The sequence below is a fragment of the Diabrotica undecimpunctata genome, chromosome 4 (assembly GCF_040954645.1).
Source record: "Diabrotica undecimpunctata isolate CICGRU chromosome 4, icDiaUnde3, whole genome shotgun sequence".
NCBI classification, from domain to species: domain Eukaryota; kingdom Metazoa; phylum Arthropoda; class Insecta; order Coleoptera; family Chrysomelidae; genus Diabrotica; species Diabrotica undecimpunctata.
In genome coordinates, this window is record NC_092806.1 from 95676279 (window position 1) to 95697916 (window position 21638).

Consider the following 21638-nt stretch of genomic DNA (forward strand, 5'->3'; position numbering starts at 1 on the left):
AAATGCTGGTCCAAGTTTTTGAGGACGTTGGGCCCGATTTACAATACTTCGATGTTCATTTTTTTGAGACCAATACCCCGTTCTGGAAGGATTGTGATGACCCCGTACTGAAAATGACGATTCATCGGTAAAAAGAATATTGTTTTTATAAAATTATCATTTTCGTGAGATGCATTCATTGCAGCTTTATAAAACTCCATTCTACGAAATTGATCTCCGGGAAATAACTCCTAGTTTTTGAACATTTATTAAAACTCTTAAAGTCATATTATTTTTAAAACTTTATTAACTGTGGTTCGCGAGAACTCCAACTCCTCGGTGACACTTCTAGTGGTTCTTGAGTTATCCACCTCAATGGTAGCACAAATACTTTAAGCTCTTCTTTCCATTTCCTGCTGTCTTTCGGGGATATCTCCTTTCTTTTGTGACATTTTGTACAAAAATTATAAGCAACAATGTGTTTCTTTCAAAACTATTTACAATATTGGTAATTGTCTACAAGGTATGGGTCTATTTTTGAAAGTATTAACAAATAGATCTACACATTCTGACAAAGATTACCTTGATGATACCATTTAATTATTTGAACCTTTTCTAGAGAAGTGTAAATAAATCTTTCAAAACGATACTTTTCGCTTTACTGCTTTAATTGAAAATAAATGCGTACAGCTCTGTGACAAAAAAATAGAGACGATGATTCATTGATAAGAACCGATTTTAAAACTGTCAATTGTTGGAAAATCATACAATTTCAGCGACGTGGTTATTTATTATTTTTTTAGAATTGAATTACTTACACAAGAGCAAGATACAACAGTCACCAATGGACAATAAGCCTTTATTGAAGGTTTATTGACAAGACTGCGAGCGCCGTTACGAAAGAGCCAGCGTCTAACTTTCGCTCATATTGGCAGCCGTACTGGCTTTCTGCAACATGGTGTTCTTGTTTTTATATCGAAGAAAGCTAGGGACTATCATGAAGACATGAACTCCATATGATTCGAGAAGTGGTTAGAGAACATTCTCCAGAGTGCAGGTTGAAATTTGTATCCCCCGGCATATTTTGAAAATAAGTATTCGACTTTTCTGCAAAGGAATGTATTGCAAAATTTCTTAATCTCTTGTGGCATGGTTAATTTAAATATTATATTTTTTATGGGATTAAGCCACAAATATTAGTTGTAATTGTAATAAAAATCACATTTTAATTAACTAATATTTGACAATTCAATTTTCACTCCGGAAATCGCTCTCAAATATGGCTTTTTGTACAAATTATGTAAAAATATCTATAACCAAAGATTTTGTTATTGCTTATGTTATTTCAAAGTTGACATGCTTGACCTAGATCTTGTAGGCAAACAGCCCATAGTAGCTACAACACATTTTGAGGGAGGTTTTTTACCCTAGGAATATCAAATTCTGGCCGCTTTTGTATGTTCCATGTTAAATGTGTACAAAATTATGTCAGTGTTGTGGTTGTGTAACGTAAATTGGGAAACAATTGATTTAATTATGTGTGTATTGTGCGTTGCATATGTGTTAGATTGTAGATTATGTGTTTGATCTTCTATTACTCAGCTCTTCTTGGTATATTCTTGTTGTTGACTTCTTCTTTTACTTTTATTAAAGTTTATTATTTTATTAAAGATATACCAATGTGTCTAAAACGTAGAGTTTATGACAAATGTATCTTGCCTGTAACTACATATGGACTGGAGACCATGGTCTTTACAAAGAAAACCTTAGAGCAGCTCAGTACAACCCAAAGAGCGATGGAGAGGGCCATACAAGGTGTTAGTTTGAGAGACAGGATTCGAAATATCGACATTCGTGAAAGAACAAACATTACTGATGTCGCAGAACGTATAGCAAGGCTCAAGCGGCAATGAGTCGGACATGTTGCCCGAGATAATCCCGAAAAATGAACACAGAGATTAACAAAATGGAGACCAAGAGAGAACAGGTGAGGAGAGGGTAGACCACAGAAGTGGTGGGCAGATGATATCAAACAAGTCGCGGGCTAGCAGTGAATGAGAATTGCCAAGAGTAGAAATCAATGGAAGCAAATGTAAGAGGCCTATGTCCAGCAGTGGACGAATACAGGCTGAAGAATATTACAAAATTATTATACAAAAATAAATAAAAAACTTTAAGTTCTACTTGAACCACCTACCTACCATATTTTTAACAACTTCAAACACTTTTTCAAAACTTTTTCTGCTCAAGCAAATTCAAATTCTAGTTAAAAACAACCTTTTGACTTCAATATTGTGTTCAGAGTTGGAATTTATAATCGGACTTAAGTAGTGGTTCGATCAGTTGTAAAGTTGGTCAGTATTAAATTAAATTTTATAGCAATTTTATGGGACTCTGATGAAGCATTCTCCAAAATATCTCATTGGCCATCGCCAAGTTGTCCTTAACCCTTCGGGACCCAATTTCTTTTTTGTGTTGTTACAATCTCGACTTTAATAATTATTTCTTTGTACTGGTACCCATAGAGGATTTTGAAAGTGTACCAAACCAAATTTTTACATAAAAAAACAAAAATATAGTGAGTTATATGTCCCAATGGGAATGTTGGTTGGGATTATTATATCCCGTAGGGTATATTGGAAGATTACGGCCACAAATAAATGAACACTATATTTCAGAAAAATTTACAAAAATATGCATAAAAAATAATTCCATGTAACTTAATATATGTGATATAATGTGAAACACTATTTACACAAACCTACATCGCACATTGTGCAGATGGTTGTGGTTCTTCTTTCTTTACCCATTCTTGAGCAAACAACACAAACTTGAGCCGTCTCTTAGCAGTTTCAATCCGCATGTGGTCTCCTACATTTTTATTTCGTGATCTATTTGAAGGTTTACCTACACTTCTTTTTCTAAGTTTAACTTGTGTAATAGTTTTACCTTTAGAAATAAGATCTTCTGATAAATCAAACAAAGTTTCTAAAAGGGATGTTTTCTTGCGTGTTCAATGTAAATCATTATATTACCCAATTATTTACCACTGACACCATAAGCAATCGGTAAAAAACTTTTTTCTACCATTTACAGGATCGTCTATCCATTTTATACACTCCTTATTTGGTCAACCAGGTCCACACCACCCATAATTTCGTTGTATAAAGCAACAGCAGCAGGACAAGGAACGTCCACTTTGGTCCCACTTTTATTTTTCCTTCGAATAGTTGTACAACTACTCTTATGACAGTTACTCAACAAGGATACTTGTTTGGTATCTTGCCATTTTGTGGCTAGGGTTTGGAATTCATTTGTTAGAAATACAGAGTCTCCCTTGTTCATTTTGCTTTTTATAGAAAACTCCTTAGACATGTTCCGTCTATTTGTAATGGCTGTACCAACTACAGCGAATTTAATAGTTTTCACTATCCGTACAGAGGTAAAAAACATGTCAAAAGCCACAACAACATTATCAGTACGTATCGATTCACATAGCGTTTTTACTACTCTTTCACCTAGAGTTCCATCAGCTTGTTCAACTTCCTTTCCAGAGTAAACGGTAAAATCACACCTGCACCATTGTTTTATATCCCTTTTCACTAGTTTTAGAGGTACGTATTGTTTTAGGGACGACCGACCTTTGAACTTCACCATACTCTCGTCTGAATGTCTAGTACTGTCGGTTTACTTTTAAATACTTTTAAAATGTGAACTTGAAACAGGAAAGCAGTTCTCCTATATAATATATCTTACTGCAATCTTTGGGTTTCTTTGGGCCATTGAAGTAAAGTCTGGAGAGTAGGGATGGCGGTTTTTGACAAAACACCGGTTTTCGGTTATACCGGTTTTTTTGCTTACGGTTTAACCTGGCGGTTATAACCGACCAAAAAAACCGGTGTTTGCAAAAACCGGTTTTCGGTTTTTTTAATCCAATAGGTTACAAGTTTGTTTCTGTATTTATAAAATAAAATAAAATTTAAATTATAGTTTAGTTTGGAATAATTACTTGAGAATAATAATTATGATTGGGATCCAAAATAATACCTAACCTAATCCTAATCACCCCTAAAAACCTAATAACCAGTTTTTACTTTAAAAATAAAAAACCGGTTATAACCGGGACAAAAAAACAACCGATAAAACCGGTTACTGCAAAGTAAAAAAACCGGTTTTCGGTTAAAACCGGTAGGTTTTTCCCATGCCTACTGGAGAGAATGAATAAGCATCTGTTTTTTGATATTGTAGTACTTATCGTTTTATTTTCGACAGACGGATGCGAAGACCAATAATGTCTCAGTTTAGGCACTCTGTTATAGCACATTATTAGAGTACAACCAACAGTAATCATTACTTCACCAGCATCAGTAAGCAGTTGAGACTTTCCTTCCTTGCGATTATACATTTTAATTCTCTCGTTTTTACAATCCGCAATAAAAATAAATAAACTTCGAGGGAATACTTTCAAGAAAATTTCTAGACGTGACGAATTCATATTAATTGATTCATTAACTACACAAGGTATTTTAGGAGGAACAGCAAATCTGGGTTTATGATCAGCTGCGACTGATGTCCATACCATAGGGAGTTCTCTTTTCTTTTTATTGATAATGGCTTTCTTACCTTCAATTAAATCTTCCCCATCTGGCAAGCAAGTATTCTCGTCTTCTTTATTTTCGCGAGAATCAAATGAAGACGTATTCGATCCATCTGATGAGCGAGTGTGTTCTTTTTTATTGTCAGGACAATCATCTGATGCCATATACGACTTATCAGAAGAATGATCACTGTGGTGGAATGGGTCTTCTTCGTCGTCTTCTGAAGATATATTAGATTCTGCATCTATGTCATCGCATGAAGATATGTCGCTTATATTATCAGCCAGTTCTTGCAATTCCTTTTGAGTAAGCTTTCTTTTTCTTGACATGCTGAAAAAAACCAATGGGATATAAAAGGCCCGTCCAAAAAACCCAGTGGGACACAATTTACAAAAGTAAACGAATCTCAGATTAACGTGTAGAATAATTATATACACTAAACAACAAACTTACCTTACGATTGTGTCGAAAACAAGTTGTTTTAACTGTAAAAACGTCGAAAAGTAAGAACCACGTGTTGACGGCGTCGTACTTACGAACGAACTGAGCCATCCAACGTTTCCAATATCACTTTAGTAGAGAAACATGTGCAGTGTAGTCGATAAACTCCGATATCGAAGAATATAATGTAAAACGGGACTTACTTGGAACATCAGGCAAATTGAAACTGTCGCTGGGATCTAAAAGTCCTACTGGAACCCAATGGGTTAAAGTTACGCAATTGTGTAAGGTTATCATACAAAGAAACCAAACGTAACAGAGTTTACAAGAGTTTACCACTATAATTTTGCTTTGTTAGTACGTTACTAGGTGGCGTTAGAAGCAAACGTAATAGTTTATTAAATTATCTTAATATAATAAAACTTGTTTAAACAATATATAATAAATAAGTAATGAAATTACTGCATTGAATTTTAAAAATGTTATTTAAATTTTAAAAATACAGAAAACGTAGTATAAAGCTTCGCGCTAGTCTACTGTACCGCTTACTGTGACATCTTTTTTTTTGTTTCACACACGTATTTTAATAAATGCAAATATATAAACTAAAATGTTGCCATCTCGAACTATAAGTAGCTTTTGGCTTAAAACATTCTACCAATAATAACTCTTTAATGCCCGATCTTAATGTTTAACAGCGTAAGATGATATTTCCGATGCAAAGAAAAAAGCTATATACTTATAGGAAGAATTATGCATTTATAAATTTCAAATTGGTACCTTGCACTGCATAAGTATGGATATAGTCAGCCATTTGTGGGCACATGCATTCGGAATTGTAAACAAAATTTGTAGGTTGAACGGGAGGGGCACATATATTCGTACAGTGTAGAGAAGCATTTTCGACTGCAGTAACAGAACAATTTTCAACAATTGACAGTAAGTCGGTATCTTGAACAGTCATATTATGATCTCTAGGAATTATGGATTGATCACAATCAGTAGTTAACTGATAATCTTCAGTTGTTGTTTGGTTCTAAAAATGCTAAATTAATTAGTGATATTAAAAACCATAAAGTTAATTTCTTCTTTAAACGTTTTCAGAAATCATAAAAATATAAAATTTTAATAGTACTGTTTGTATAAACTAATTTTTAACTATATAAGTAAATATAAATGCAAAATGTATAGTAGATGGACATGTGCTAATAGGGCCAAAGTGCTATGGAAATCAAGCAGGAATCGGCTCAGATTCATACGAATTCGTTACTAAACATGCGCCATTCGACTGATACCTGCATATAATGGGACTGTTTCATGGAGATTTAAACTACAGACTTTGTATGTAACAAAAATCTGTAACAGTAAACCAAATGCTGCATGGCCCTAAGACATTAGATTGCAGACGGCAAACACTTTTTGGAGACTATTAAGTCACTTCAAAAACATATAGTACACTTCCACCAGAACTGTACATGCTGGTTCAGCGTTTCAGAATTATATCAGAATGGATTGTTTATCAGAAATAAATGGAAGATATACCATAACTAAATTGGCTGAAGTACGATCGATTTATAACAGACGGCTTCCAAATAAATCTCTTTAGGAAAGAGCTGCTACGGAATTAACGATTTTTCTAGTCAGGACATAGGATAAAAAGATATATGAACTAGGGAGAGCTCCTCATGAGATAGTGTGGGTGTTTCGCAGGTTTCTGCCTTGGACCACCTTGTGGAACATGTACGATGGGTTGCTTTATCTGCAAATGCCACGCGGCATCTTACTAATGGACTAAATCGACGATCTGGCTGTGCATTTGCTGCCTAAGGACAATGACTGCGTCTAACGAGTTAATGGGAGAATAGAAGAGGTATTAAATATTTTGGGTAGCCTGGTGGCGACTCTTGGCAAACTAGGGGCAAGGAGATTGTTATGATTAGTGATGCACTTTATACTCTGGTACAAATTATAGGCGTGGATGTGAAATTTTTGAGATCAAGAAGTACACCTTTTATCAAAAATATTTAAAAATTGGAGGAAATACCACAGATCTGAGGCTTGAAAACGCAGTCATAAAAGGCTGCAACCAGTATAAATATCTAGGAAGCATCATATCAGCAGTGAAATTCTACATGATAAAAACTCAGTTCTTAACAGATGGGCACAACATTTCAGCGAACATCTAAATATAAACGATATTGAAGGAGAGTACAATATAGAAAATGAACAAAATATACAACGTCAACTACACAGTGAAGACCCAACAAGAAGAGAAGTGTCAGATGCGATCCTAAAACTCAAAGACAATAAAGCCCCAGGAATCGATGACATCTGTTCGGAAATGTATAAAAAAGGTGGTGATCAACTTTTTGCAGCAATCCATAAACTAATAGTACTTATATGGCAGAATGAACGGGTACCAGAAGAGTGGCTGAAGGGAATAATATGTCCATTGCATAAAAAGGGGGATCAACTGGAGTGTAAGAACTATAGAGGCATTACTCTGTTAGCATCTGCGTATAAGATCTTCGGCAATGTATTATCTGAAAGACTTAAACATTTTACAAAGGATATTGTTGGTCAATATCAATGCGGATTTACTGCTGGAAAGTCAACTACACATCAAATTCAAGCACATAGGCAGATTCTAGAAAAGTCACTAGAATATAACATAGAAACACACCATCTCTTCGTTGACTTCAAAGCAGCCTATGACAGTGTGAAAAGAACTGCATTATATAATGCAATGATAGACTTTGGGATCCCACCTAAGTTAGTTAAGTTGACCCACCTAACAATGCAAAACGTAAGCTCATGCGTTAGAATTGAAGGAGAAAACTCTACGTTCTTTGACATTAATAATGGTCTAAGACAGGGGGACGCGTTGGCGTGTCTGCTCTTTAATATTGCCTTGGAAAAGGCAATCAGACAATTAAATATTAGAATGAATGGAACTATTTTTAATAGATCGACGCAAATTCTCGCATTCGCTGACGATATAGTTATAGTGGGCAGAAGTATGAGAGACATGGTGCAGTGTTTTACAGGCACAGTGGTTGCAAGGCTTGCGGACGCAGCAAGTGAATTAGGACTTGTGGTAAACGAGGAAAAAACCAAATATATGTTGGTTTCTAAAAACCCTCGAAATATCCAAGAAATAATTCAAATTAACAACCATACCTTTGAGCAAGTCAAAGAATTTACATATCTTGGATCGCTAGTAAACGCAACAAACACGACAAGCGACGAAATAAAAAGACGCATAGCAATAGCAAACAGAACTGTTCACGGCCTCCGGAGACATTTAAAAAATAAAAATATAAAACGTGCACTAAAGCTTAATATATACAGGACCTTAATAAGACCAGTTTTGATATATGGGGCTGAAACGTGGATCTTATTCCAAAATGATAAAAGACTTCTTGGTATTTTTGAGAGAAAAATTCTTAGAAAGATTTTTGGGGCTGTAAATGAAAATGGGCTATGGCGTCGAAGATACAACTTTGAACTGTATCAGTTATACACCGATCCAGATATTGTGAAGTTTGTTAAAGTGCAGAGACTTAGATGGGCTGGACACATTGCTAGGATGTCAGATCACGAATACACGAAGAGATTAACATTTTCACAACCAGAGGGCACAAGAAGCAGAGGACGACCACGAATGAGATGGATTGATGATGTGGAAGAAGACCTACAGATTCTACGGGTTAGAAGATGGAGGGAAGTTGCCAGGAATCGACAGGAGTGGCGACTTCTTTGTGAGCAGGCCAAGATCCACAACGGATTGTCGAGCCACTTATGATGATGATCATATCAGCAGATGGCAGAGTTAAAATAGATGTACAAAACCGAATAACCCAAGTGAAAAAATGCATCCGAATACTGAATTCATTACTGTGGTCTAATAAAATAAAGATGCATACCAATTTTCGCCTATACAGAGCAATTGTAGAACCAATTACCACATATGGTGCCGAATGTTGGACGATGACAAAGAATGAACGAGATAAAGTAGACGTTGTGGAAATGAATTATCTTAGAAGGTCATGTCGAGTATCGAGAATGGAAAGAATCAGGAATGAGGAAATACGAAACCGTATAGGAATTAGAGATACTCTTTCAGATAGAATACAAGGAAGGCAATTACAATAGTATGGTCACGTGATGAGAATGGAGGAGGAGCGGTGGCCAAAGAAAGCCTTAATGTATGTTCCGCCAGAAAGAAGGAAAAGGGGAAGACCACCAAATTCCTGGAGAAGAGAAATTACAAAAACAATGCAATCTAGAGGCTTAGAAGAGGGAGATTGGAGAGATAGGAAAAGATAGAGGCTGAAATGCGGGAAGCGGCAATCGCCGTAGGACCCCCGTTATATGATGATGATGAAGTACACCTTTAAAATCACAGGGGCATAGAAAAAGGCACTTCTCAGGATTTGTGGTGGCTATGACCACGATTACAGTTACAGTGTTAGCTGAGGTACCACTAGTAGATTTAAATGAAAAGAACGAATAGTTTAAAATAAAATGGAATAGAGGGTGAGATGGAGAAAAAGAATGAGAGGTAAATGGCAAAAGAGATGAAAGTATGAAATAGAGAAGGCTGTTACGAATCATCGTGGAATCACCAATTTTGACTATGGAGAGGTAAACTATAATCTCAGCCAGATTGTTTCCGGGACATTTATCTTGGTTACTGTTCAAAATTAATTAACAAGCAGAAGCAGAAGAATACACAATTATTTCCAACGAGTTTCTTGCACACAAAGTACACCAATTCTTTTCTGCATGAAATCGGCCAGCTCTCTTCCTTTAGTTTTAACCATCAACATATGATCGAAATTCTGGGAATAACTGGAATTAAACAAGACTTGCGAATTATCTCAAAAGTATATTGTCACCAAATGGCAACAATTAGTCGAGGTCCAAGGTAGAATCAAAATCAACAACATCAGGTACGTTGTTGATATCGTTCTTATAGCTAGTAACGCACAAGAGCTACAAAATATAATAAATGTGGTACTTAGTTCATGTCATTAGTATTGTACAAGTTATGCAAATAAAATATCTTGGATTTACACTGTTCAGCTATGGAGACCTAGACGAAGACGTGAGCGGTTAAGTACAAAAAACAAATAGACTGGCAGGATGCCTTAATAACACTATATGGCGAAACAGACACATTAACACTGAGATGAAGTCAAGAATTTATAAAGTCAGTCTAAGACCAATAATAACATGCCTCAGAAACAAGACCTGACACAGCCACAACACAAAGGCTACTGGAAACGGTAGAGATGAGAGTACTAAGAAGAATTACACAAAATACTCTGAGACATCGAAAGAGAAGTGCAGACATTAGAAGAAAATGTAACGTACAGTGTATAAATGAATGGACACAAAATAAAAAAAAACGAATGAAATAACCAACCACATAAGCAGAATGGGGGAGACTCGTATCGTCAAAATAGCAAGAGATAAGTCACTAATGAGCAGAAGAAGTATCGAACGACCGCAAAAAAAATGAACGACATTGGAAGAAAATATAACGTACAGCGTATAAATATATGGACACAAAATAGAAAAAAAAAAGAATGAAATAACCACATAAGCACAATAGGGAAGACCCGTATCGTCAAAATAGCAAGGGATAAATTACTAATGGACAGAAGAAGTATCGAACGACCGTTCAAAAGAACCTCATCTTTTGAACCTTTCGTAGAGATATTAATCCGCCAATAAACAAGCAGAATTGCTTATAAAGAAGAAGAAGAATAATACTTGCTAAGATAGCCCTAGCTTACTTTTTACCGACAAAAAAGACATATCTAGCGTATTAGCCGACGTGTATCAACTAAATTCTAGTGATAGCAACCTAAACTCAAATTTCATTAAATACAAAAATCATGAAGAATCCTTTAAAAGTTTAATCCATGACAACAACTCGCCCCTAAATAAAAACTCAACAAGAATTTGATTATTCTCTAAACTGCCTTAAAAATACCACTTCCAGTCCAGATGATATTCCACCCATTTTCTTGAAAAATCCCATCCTAGAACTATTTAACTCAATATTTTTCAATAATTAATTTCCCAAGATATGATGTCATACAATTATCATCTCAATTCTTAAACCCAACAAACCTACAATCCAAACAAACCTAAAGACGATCCCTTGTCATATCGTCCAATCTAATTGACATGTAGTATGTATAAACTAATGGAAAAGATTATAAATAACAGACTAGTATGGCATCTAGAAAACTCAATGTTATTGTCTTCCTATCAAACTGGGTTTCGTAAAGGCAGATCCACTACCGACAACTTAGTATCGCTTGAGTCTGAAATCCATGAAGCATTTTTACACAATCAATAATTAATAGCTGTCTTTATCGATATCAATAAAGCTTTCGACACTGCATGGAAATATAACATCTTAAAAACACCACAGAAATTTGAAATTGAGGGTGACACACTAGCTTTTATACAAAATTTCTTAACTCATAGACACATTGAATGAACGGTTATAACTCTAGTCCACGCTCTCTTGAAAATGGAATTCCGCAAGGCTCCATTTTAAGCCCAACATTGTTTCTGATTGCAATAAATAACATCTTGGACGAAATGAGGTTACCGATTAAAGCCAATTAATACGCAGACGACTTGATTATCTACCACAAAAGCAGAAGTGTGAAATGTGCTGCTTAAGTAATACACAAGTTTTTACACACGCTGGAAAAATGGTCACTTAAAACTGGTTTTAACTTTTCTCCTGAAAAAACACTGTACATAATATTCAGCAAACGGAAAAATATAAAGAACGTTAATCTAACTTTAAATGGACATATTCTAAAAGAAAAAAAAACGAAATAAATTGCCTGGGGTTAACTCTAGATTGCACCCTAAACTGGAAAAGCCATATACATACCAGGTCCTCGAAGGCACTTTGTCTCAGGACCATGTAACCTATGTAGAGCCATACGTTGGCATGTTACCAATTCCAACGGCAACTTAAGCATCCTAATTTATAATAACATATAATGTAACATATCTATAAATTAATAACATTTAAAGGGTTTTCACCCATATATTTTAGTGGCTCATAGCATGTATACTTCGTTACACTGATGATGGAATTTACATTCCGAAAACGTTCTGTAATGTATTTGTGATATAGCCCGTTTGGGTATTTTATTATATACTTTTTATAAAGGATTTGAAATAAAAAATTTTCCATATACATACCTTGCAAAAACAATGTCAACCTAGAATTAATCTCCTGAAAATTCTCTCAAATCGTACGTGGGGAGCAGATATAAGAACCCTATTAAACTTATACCAATCACTTATACGTAGCAAATTAGACTACGACTCAATATGTTATGGTACTGCCAAAAAAACTACATTAAAAAAACTAAACTCAATTCATTCAACGTCACTAAGAATTGCTCTGTGCGTATTTAGAACTAGTCCAACCAATAGTCTTCAAGTATTAGCTAACGAATTACCTTCACACTTACGAAGGCAACAATTGTCACTAAATTATGCAACTCGTGTATCAACAAATCATCAAAATCCCATGCATTCAAATATCTTCAAACCTAAATGTATCAGTAATTACAAAAATAAACCTATAAATACACTCTTTTTTCATGAAAGAATCAAATTCAGTGGTTACCTTCACTAACCCAACAGTAATACATCAGTCATACCATGAAATAATATGCCTATATTAAAATTCTGAACTGATCCAAAATCTCAACTGATACATCAAAAACTCATCAGAACTAGCAGCGGCTTACATACATGGAGCAGACCATTTTAAAATACGACTCCCTCCGAGTTGTAGCATATTTACTGGAGAAGCACTGGCTATTTTAGAGGCACTGAAAGTTTGCAGAAGAAAATCCGCACCTCATTATATTATAATATCTGACTCATTAAGTACACTAAAAGCTTTACAGCAATAATTGTATCCATCAAATGAAATTATAATGCTAATAAAAAATGAACTCATACTACTATTAACAAAAAACATAGAAATAACTTTTTTATGGGTGCCATCACACGTGGAAATCAAGGGAAACGAAGCAGTGGACCAACTTGCGAATGAAGCTGCACTAGATGAAAGCATCCCTGTATCACACTTGCTAACAAGAAACGTCCATAAAACCTCCATTAAAAAACATATTACCAACTTATGGCAGAGTAACTGGAATTCCACATCCAACAAATTAAAAGGTGTTATAGAAACTGTCGGCACCACCTTACCACTCCCACTCAAACGTTGTGAACAAGTGATAATAACTCGACTACGATTAGGACATACTATACCAACCCATATTCACTTAATAAATAAAGAAGCCATCCCTTTCTGCCACAACTGCAAGACACAAATCACTGTGCAACATATTCTGTTAGAATGCAAAACATACACCCAAGAAAGAAGAAAAAATAACCTCTCTACCAACATGAAGGATCTACTAAGCTGCCAGTTCAACCAAGTGCTGAAATATTTGAAAGACATTAAATTTTACAGTATTTAATAGAATATATTTAAGGTATATATACATTGTAAGAAATTGAATACTTGTAATTTGTGTTTGTACCCCCTGCTAATAACTCTTAGTAGTTGATGCAGGGTCATTTGTGTTAAAAAAATTATTTTTCTAAAATTCACGAGTAACACCAAAGCTAATGAATTAAAAGCCGCTGTAAAGAGAAATAATATACAGTACTATCATACAATCAACTGGTCTCCAGATACAACTTTTGAATATCTAATATAGCATCTAAAACTATTAACGAAAACGTTGATGTCAACCAATTAAACTACAGACATCCAGAATGCTATGTTTGATTTAAAATTGTCTCGAAAAAAATTGTCGCAAAAAATGCATAAAAAAGCTACAGTAACAAGTATCGAGGTCTTACCATTTCCTCTGAAATCTCTTTATATAAATTGGTGGATTCTTCAGTTGCCTTACGGTAAGATTCCTCTACAGTACTACTATTTTCAAGTTCTGGACTAATGGGTCCCATTAATTCAATTACGGTCTTTACATCATTTTTAATTTTGTTTATAGATTTACCATAGTCTCTGTCTGTATTAGAATGTATATTTCCTTCACCTTAAACGGAAAATAAATAAATCTGTAATATGTTATATTTAATAGGAATGACTAATGACTTTATTTCGGATCCTTTAAGTCATTGGTTCCAAAGTGTGGATCGCCACTCCCTGGGGAATCGCGATAAAGAGCTGAGAGGGTCGCGAAATTATTTCCAAAAAAGATAAACTGTTTTTACAAGGATGTTTGTGTCATACCGTAAATAAAAACATCTCAAATAAATATATAACGCTCTAATTATCATAATATAGTGTCATTTATTTAGGAACATAAACTTGACTACCTCTACCCCTAATTTAAATAATAATTAAATACCTTAAATAAAAATATATTACAAAGTAAAGAAATACATATAAATGCGACGTAGTCCTCACTTTCGTTTTAATAGCAGTCATTAATAAGTAACTCAACTCGCATAAAGGATTCTGCAAACAGAACCAAAAATTTGAGATCTTTGCCTGCCAATTCAGGGTATTCTTACATTCTTTTAGTCCAAAACTGATACGGGCATTGGGAAAAAAGTCTAGTTTTAACATTTCATCACTTAATATTTCTATTGGAATCTCAGAATTGTTGAAAAAATTTTTGCAAAAAAGAATTCAATACTTATTTGTACTTATTATGGATAGTTTAAATTTGTCTGGGGAAATATTCAGAGTGCTGTAGATTATACATATATATATATATATATATATATATATATATATATATATATTAAATATCTATATTATATATCTATATTATATATATATATATATATATATATATATATATATATATTTTGTTATGATATGTAAAATCGAGAAAAATATTGGTTTGTTTAAAAATATTTCAAAATTCAATAACATTAAAATAATTCAGATAAGTAGGATAATATCCAACAAACATTTCGAAGAAGGAGAGTTATTAATTTCTTGAATTACCTGTACTAAACAAAATATAAGCTTTGCATAAATTATTTCTTTGTTATACTTGAGTGACCCGCATAATTTTAAGTGAAAACAAAAAGACAATTGAACGGGGTTTTCCAAAATACATTAATGCAGTGATTAGAGACAAATAGAAGAGATTTTAGAAAGTGGTTTTTGTTAGTTTTAAGAATTATAGAAAATATTATTTGTAAATAAGTTTTAGGAAATTTTATAATTATAGGTAAAAATTTGTTTGTTATCGAAATGAAAAATTGGGGGAATTGTGACGAGTTTTGATTGGCGGAGATTGAAAAAGGTCGGATAAGTATGTAGGAAAAAGTTTAGCGAGATTGAGGAGAGAGAAAAGATAGAATCAGTTGGTTTCCAAGTCTGTAAAAGGAACAGTGATTGTTCTCTGGCGGTTCCTGAAATGTAGCAAGCAGTAGTGTTGAATGTTAGTGAGTTTTTGTGGAGTTAGTGTATCTGACAGAAGCTGAAGCAGCAAAATATTGTAAGTCATATTTCTCTACTTATATTCCAAGAGTCACTGTTCAGGCCAACGAGAGATTCAGTTTATCGTAAAGAGAAGATATTCCAAGAGTCATTTTTCACTCGGGCCAACGAGAGATTCAGTTTATCGAGAGGAGAAAGGCTATCATAATTTGAATGATTTGTGCTTTTGAAGGAGATCATTAAGGACGATATACTTGCAACAATCTGTGTAAGATTGCTGATTACATAGGGAGCGGTTGAGAGGAGATAATACAGTCTACAAGGAACAAGGATTTGGACCACTCATCATCAGAGAGAGATATTTTTGTTTTCTGCAGTTTTTTTTTCTTTTATTGATAACACAATTTCTACACGTAATTTAGAAAGGATATAAATATTTTGATTAGGAGAGTTAGAATAGTTTGGGATTTTGAGATTTCAATTAATATTGTTTGTACCATTAATTTTGATTGTTCACGTACGGAGAACAAAATTTTGAGAATCATTATATGAGATTTGTTTATTGAAAACTTTTGAGTGTGAATTATTTCATTATTTTTTTTTTAATATATAGTGTTAGATCATATGTGTTTTTTATTATTCCGGTATTCTCTGGACCTTACCTTTCACCTGTAATAGCATAGATATTGAAGCACGAATTTTAACCCTGAGATAAAAGAATTAAAAATTGTGATAGAGTCATAATCACATCATTTAAATAATTTTAATTAATCAAAAAAATTAATTAGCTAATTATTGCTTGGCGCACCAAGACTTTAAATATCACAATAACTGGCTTCCAAAACGTGGGGCTTGAAAATATCGCAGCTTTACATTTGAAGGAAGGGAAAGAGATCTGGAATAAGTACAGGTGATCCAGAGATAAAAACATATAACATTGAGGGAATTTGAATTTAAAAGTATTTTGACAATTTTTCCAGGGAATATAAATTTGATTTATTGTTTGATCGTAGTTAGTGGATATTTACTGCTATTGAATTATTTGATTTTATTTTCTTTACCAATCGTACATTTGATATTTATTTTGAATTATTTGAATTTTACTGATTGCATATTTGATATTTGTCGTGAAAATTTAATACATTTGGGGAGAAATATTGTCGTGTTCTGAAACATATAGAGTGTTGTAAAATTTCACATTTGGCGGGGACAAAAACAATAACAAAAAGTAACAACATGTCTGTCACAAGGAGACAAAGTAAAATGCAGGAAAGGAAGGAGGATAACAGAGAAGATGAAACAATTTTGGAAGAAGTATCGGATAATGAAGGAAATGTGACAATAGTTGAGGAGAGAAAAGAACTATCAGGAATAGATAAAATATTACAACTAATGCAACTACAGACACAACAAATACAAGAATCAACAAAACAAACAATGAATGAAACAGCAAAAAGAATGGAAGAAAACCAACGGGAAACAAGACAAGCAATAGAACTAAATAACAGGAATATAGAGCAGCGTTTGGAAAACTATGAACAAGAAATTAAAGGATGTGTTGAGGGGATAAAGAAAGAACTGATACAACAGATAGAAGAAATAACCATAAAGAATGCAAAACAAGAGACAGAGATAAAAGATATCCAAAATACGATGAAGGAAATAAAAATTGTCCAGAAAAAGGAATTAGAACAGTTAGAAGAAAAATTTGAAATGGCGCTACAAGAAGACAGGAAGGAAGTAGAAAGAAGATTAAAGCAAAATGAAAAACAAATGGCAGAAATTGAACTAAGAGGGGTAGAGAGAAAAGAAGTTATCATCCATGGAACAAGCGAGTCGAAAATACAATTTGGCGGGGATATTCGGAAAACACACCCAGTACCGTTTGTTAAAAATTTGAAAACCAAATTACAACATATTAGATATTTTGACGAGTGCAAAGAAACAATTAGAAACCATTTGAAAGAAGGAGCAGCGTTATGGTATGAAAGCAAGGAAGATGAGTTTGAAAATTGGACAGATTTTGAAAATAAATTTCTCAACTATTTCTGGGGAAAAAATAAACAGAGAGAAATCAACCAAGAGCTACAGAATGGAAAATATCACGAAAAAATGGGAATATCTGAAGAAAGATATGCTTTGCAGATATATAACAATTCAAAATATCTAGAATACAAATATTCTACCGAACAGCTGGTAGAAATGATCAGCAGACATTTTGAGGAAACGTTGGAAGATCACGTGATTTTGAGAAACTATCAAGATATTGATAGTTTGTGCCAATTCCTTCAACTAAAAGAAGCGAAAAGAAAAGAAATGAGAAATAGAAGACAACATGACCAATATAATGGACCGCAAAGAAGGTATTCATCAAATTATGACCAGAGAAACCGACATCCCAGATCAACAAACGAATATAGGCCGAGAAATTACAATAATTACAATAGACAACAAAATTACGATAACAGGAATGACACACAACAGAGAACATATGAAAATCACAACAGGAATAGAGATGCACAAAATCCTCCGAATAGGAATACTAACGAACAAAGGGACGATAGAAATAACCAGAGCTTCCAACAACAAAATAGAAGGGAGATGAATCATGTAGCAATAGGAAACGACAGACAAATTTCTAATTCTAATCTAATATTTTTAGATGCATTTATAAAACATAAAGCGATTAAAATTGTGATTGATTCTGGATCGGAGATATCGCTAATCGATAAAAAACTAGTAAAAGAATTAAATTTGGACAGATTTGTGTATAAGATTCCTAGGGTTGATTTAGTGGGTGCAAACAATAAAAATTTGACGACAGTAAACGAAGGTTTGGGAGTACAGATAAGAGTGGGAAACAAATTCCATATTATGAAATGTGTGGTGATTGAAGATTTAAATCATGATATGATAGCGGGAATTGATGAATTGAGAAAAAAAGATATCACCATAAATTTTTCGGAAAATAAACTGGAAATCAGAGCAGAACCAGACAACACAGGAGAAGAAAAGCAAACAGATAGGAGAACAAATTCTGGAAGGATCAATGCACAGGAAAAACGCAAAGAAATCGATATGACTGTAGAGGATAAACCGAAAGTACAAGAACAAGATCTAACAGAAAAGAAAAAGAGAAGGAAGAAAAAGAAGAAGAGTTCGAAAAGAAAGCAGGAAAATAAGATGGAGACAAGAGAAAAACAGGAAATAGAAGATACAGAAGAATTGTTGGCAACCGACGATAAAACAGAATGGAAGCAGGAAGAAAAAGAAGGTATCATCAGAGAAATGAAAGGAATAGAAACATGGTGCTCGGAATACCAAAGGGAATTAGAGGATAAAAAGAAAACAGAAGAAAAAATGGCATTGATGGACGAGAATCCAGAATTTTGTGAAGAAGTATTATGGACAGTGAACACATGTGAACAAAAGGTGGATGAAAGAAAAATAAATTGTGGAAAAAACATGGAGAAGGAAATAGAGAAGATTTTAGGAAACCATGGAGATTTTGTTAATAAAGTAAATCAAGTGGTTAAAAATTATGAACTTTCTTTTAAGGGAAAATACTTGGAAAAATTTAAAACGAAAATATATCCAATCCCGTATAAAGACAGGCAATATACGGGGTATTTTAGCATTCACGACATCTATCAATATCATGAATAGATTTTAATAACATAGTGAAATAATTTGATCCTAGAAAACTTTTGTCAATTTTAAAATTTAACAAAGAGTTTTCGGCAGATCAAATGGCGGGGATTTGTTATGATATGTAAAATCGAGAAAAATATTGGTTTGTTTAAAAATATTTCAAAATTCAATAACATTAAAATAATTCAGATAAGTAGGATAATATCCAACAAACATTTCGAAGAAGGAGAGTTATTAATTTCTTGAATTACCTGTACTAAACAAAATATAAGCTTTGCATAAATTATTTCTTTGTTATACTTGAGTGACTCGCATAATTTTAAGTGAAAACAAAAAGACAATTGAACGGGGTTTTCCAAAATACATTAATGCAGTGATTAGAGACAAATAGAAGAGATTTTAGAAAGTGGTTTTTGTTAGTTTTAAGAATTATAGAAAATATTATTTGTAAATAAGTTTTAGGAAATTTTATAATTATAGGTAAAAATTTTTTTGTTATCGAAATGAAAAATTGGGGGAATTGTGACGAGTTTTGATTGGCGGAGATTGAAAAAGGTTGGATAAGTATGTAGGAAAAAGTTTAGCGAGATTGAGGAGAGAGAAAAGATAGAATCAGTTGGTTTCCAAGTCTGTAAGAGGAACAGTGATTGTTCTCTGGCGGTTCCTGAAATGTAGCAAGCAGTAGTGTTGAATGTTAGTGAGTTTTTGTGGAGTTAGTGTATCTGACAGGAGCTGAAGCAGCAAAATATTGTAAGTCATATTTCTCTACTTATATTCCAAGAGTCACTGTTCAGGCCAACGAGAGATTCAGTTTATCGTAAAGAGAAGATATTCCAAGAGTCATTTTTCACTCGGGCCAACGAGAGATTCAGTTTATCGAGAGGAGAAAGGCTATCATAATTTGAATGATTTGTGCTTTTGAAGGAGATCATTAAGGACGATATACTTGCAACAATCTGTGTAAGATTGCTGATTACATAGGAAGCGGTTGAGAGGAGATAATACAGTCTACAAGGAACAAGGATTTGGACCACTCATCATCAGAGAGAGATATTTTTGTTTTCTGCAGTTTTTTTTTCTTTTATTGATAACACAATTTCTACACGTAATTTAGAAAGGATATAAATATTTTGATTAGGAGAGTTAGAATAGTTTGGGATTTTGAGATTTCAATTAATATTGTTTGTACCATTAATTTTGATTGTTCACGTACGGAGAACAAAATTTTGAGAATCCTTATATGAGATTTGTTTATTGAAAACTTTTGAATGTGAATTATTTCATTATTTTTTTTTTAATATATAGTGTTAGATCATATGTGTTTTTTATTATTCCGGTATTCTCTGGACCTTACCTTTCACATGTAATAGCATAGATATTGAAGCACGAATTTTAACCCTGAGATAAAAGAATTAAAAATTGTGATAGAGTCATAATCACATCATTTAAATAATTTTAATTAATCAAAAAAATTAATTAGCTAATTATTGCTTGGCGCACCAAGACTTTAAATATCACAATAATATATATATATATATATATATATATATATATATATATTGTCCAAAGTAGTTTAGTTTCTGTAAAACCTTGCTCAAAATTATATCCTATTCTAATATTTCTTTATTGAGTTTTTGAACGTTACATTAACGTCATGGTCCTGCAAACCACTATTTTAGAATATTTAGATGTTCGAATAAATCGGAACCGATACATCAGAAACCGATGTAACATAAGGGTATCAACGATTAGTTATACAAAATAAAAGTGGTCAAAATAGCAAAAGATAAATCCCAAATTGTAGAAGAAATATTGGCCCACCGTACAAAAGATGCAGTAACAATCTATAAAGGTAAGCAGAATTGTTTATAGCAAGGAAAAAGGATAATTGTGATAACTTTTTTGCGTTATATTGAATTTGGAATATATTTTATATTTTATAATTAACCTCTATTAGCATATAAACTTAATTAAAAATCTTAACTAAAGCACCTATGTATGTATGTCTTGTATTATTTTTAAGAGTTGAGCTGGGATGTTGGTTCGTGCAGTAGCCCAGTCTGGTTATACAAAAATCATCGATTTCAGGGCAAAATGTTTCGCAGATATCTGAAGCTTTTAAGACATAGGTGGGGGTTACTAGATGACGAATAGATAAAAAGAGACTCCTATTTTTACCTTGCGTTTTTTTTAAACAATAATTTATGGTCAGAATTTGATTTTTTATCTATAAGTTTTTTCCCTTATAATTTAAATAAACAATATTTATACCATTTTTTTATATCAAGAATATCTTTATTTTCCCGTTTTTTCAATTAAAATTGATAAATAATTTACGGAGATATTTGCAAAAAGCAGTTTTTTTGCACTAATTTATAAATTTAGTTAATTTTTTTATTAACAAAATAAAATGTTATTAATATATATCAACATTGAGGAATTACCGTCCTTTAAATTTGTGCGAAATTTCCCCC

The 21638-nt window shown here is 33.2% G+C and overlaps 1 protein-coding gene across 3 annotated transcripts in view; it reads right to left on the bottom strand.

Annotated features, from left to right (window-relative positions):
- Positions 1–21638, bottom strand: part of LOC140438318 (uncharacterized) — a 78720-nt gene that overhangs the window by 37282 nt on the left and 19800 nt on the right. For all 3 annotated transcript variants that reach the window (XM_072527998.1, XM_072527999.1, XM_072528000.1), the window contains 2 exons: positions 13953–14149; positions 5799–6054 (listed from right to left, as the gene is read on the bottom strand). In XM_072527998.1, coding sequence (XP_072384099.1) covers positions 5799–6054; positions 13953–14149 — 453 coding nt within the window. The remainder of the gene's footprint in view (positions 1–5798; positions 6055–13952; positions 14150–21638) is intronic.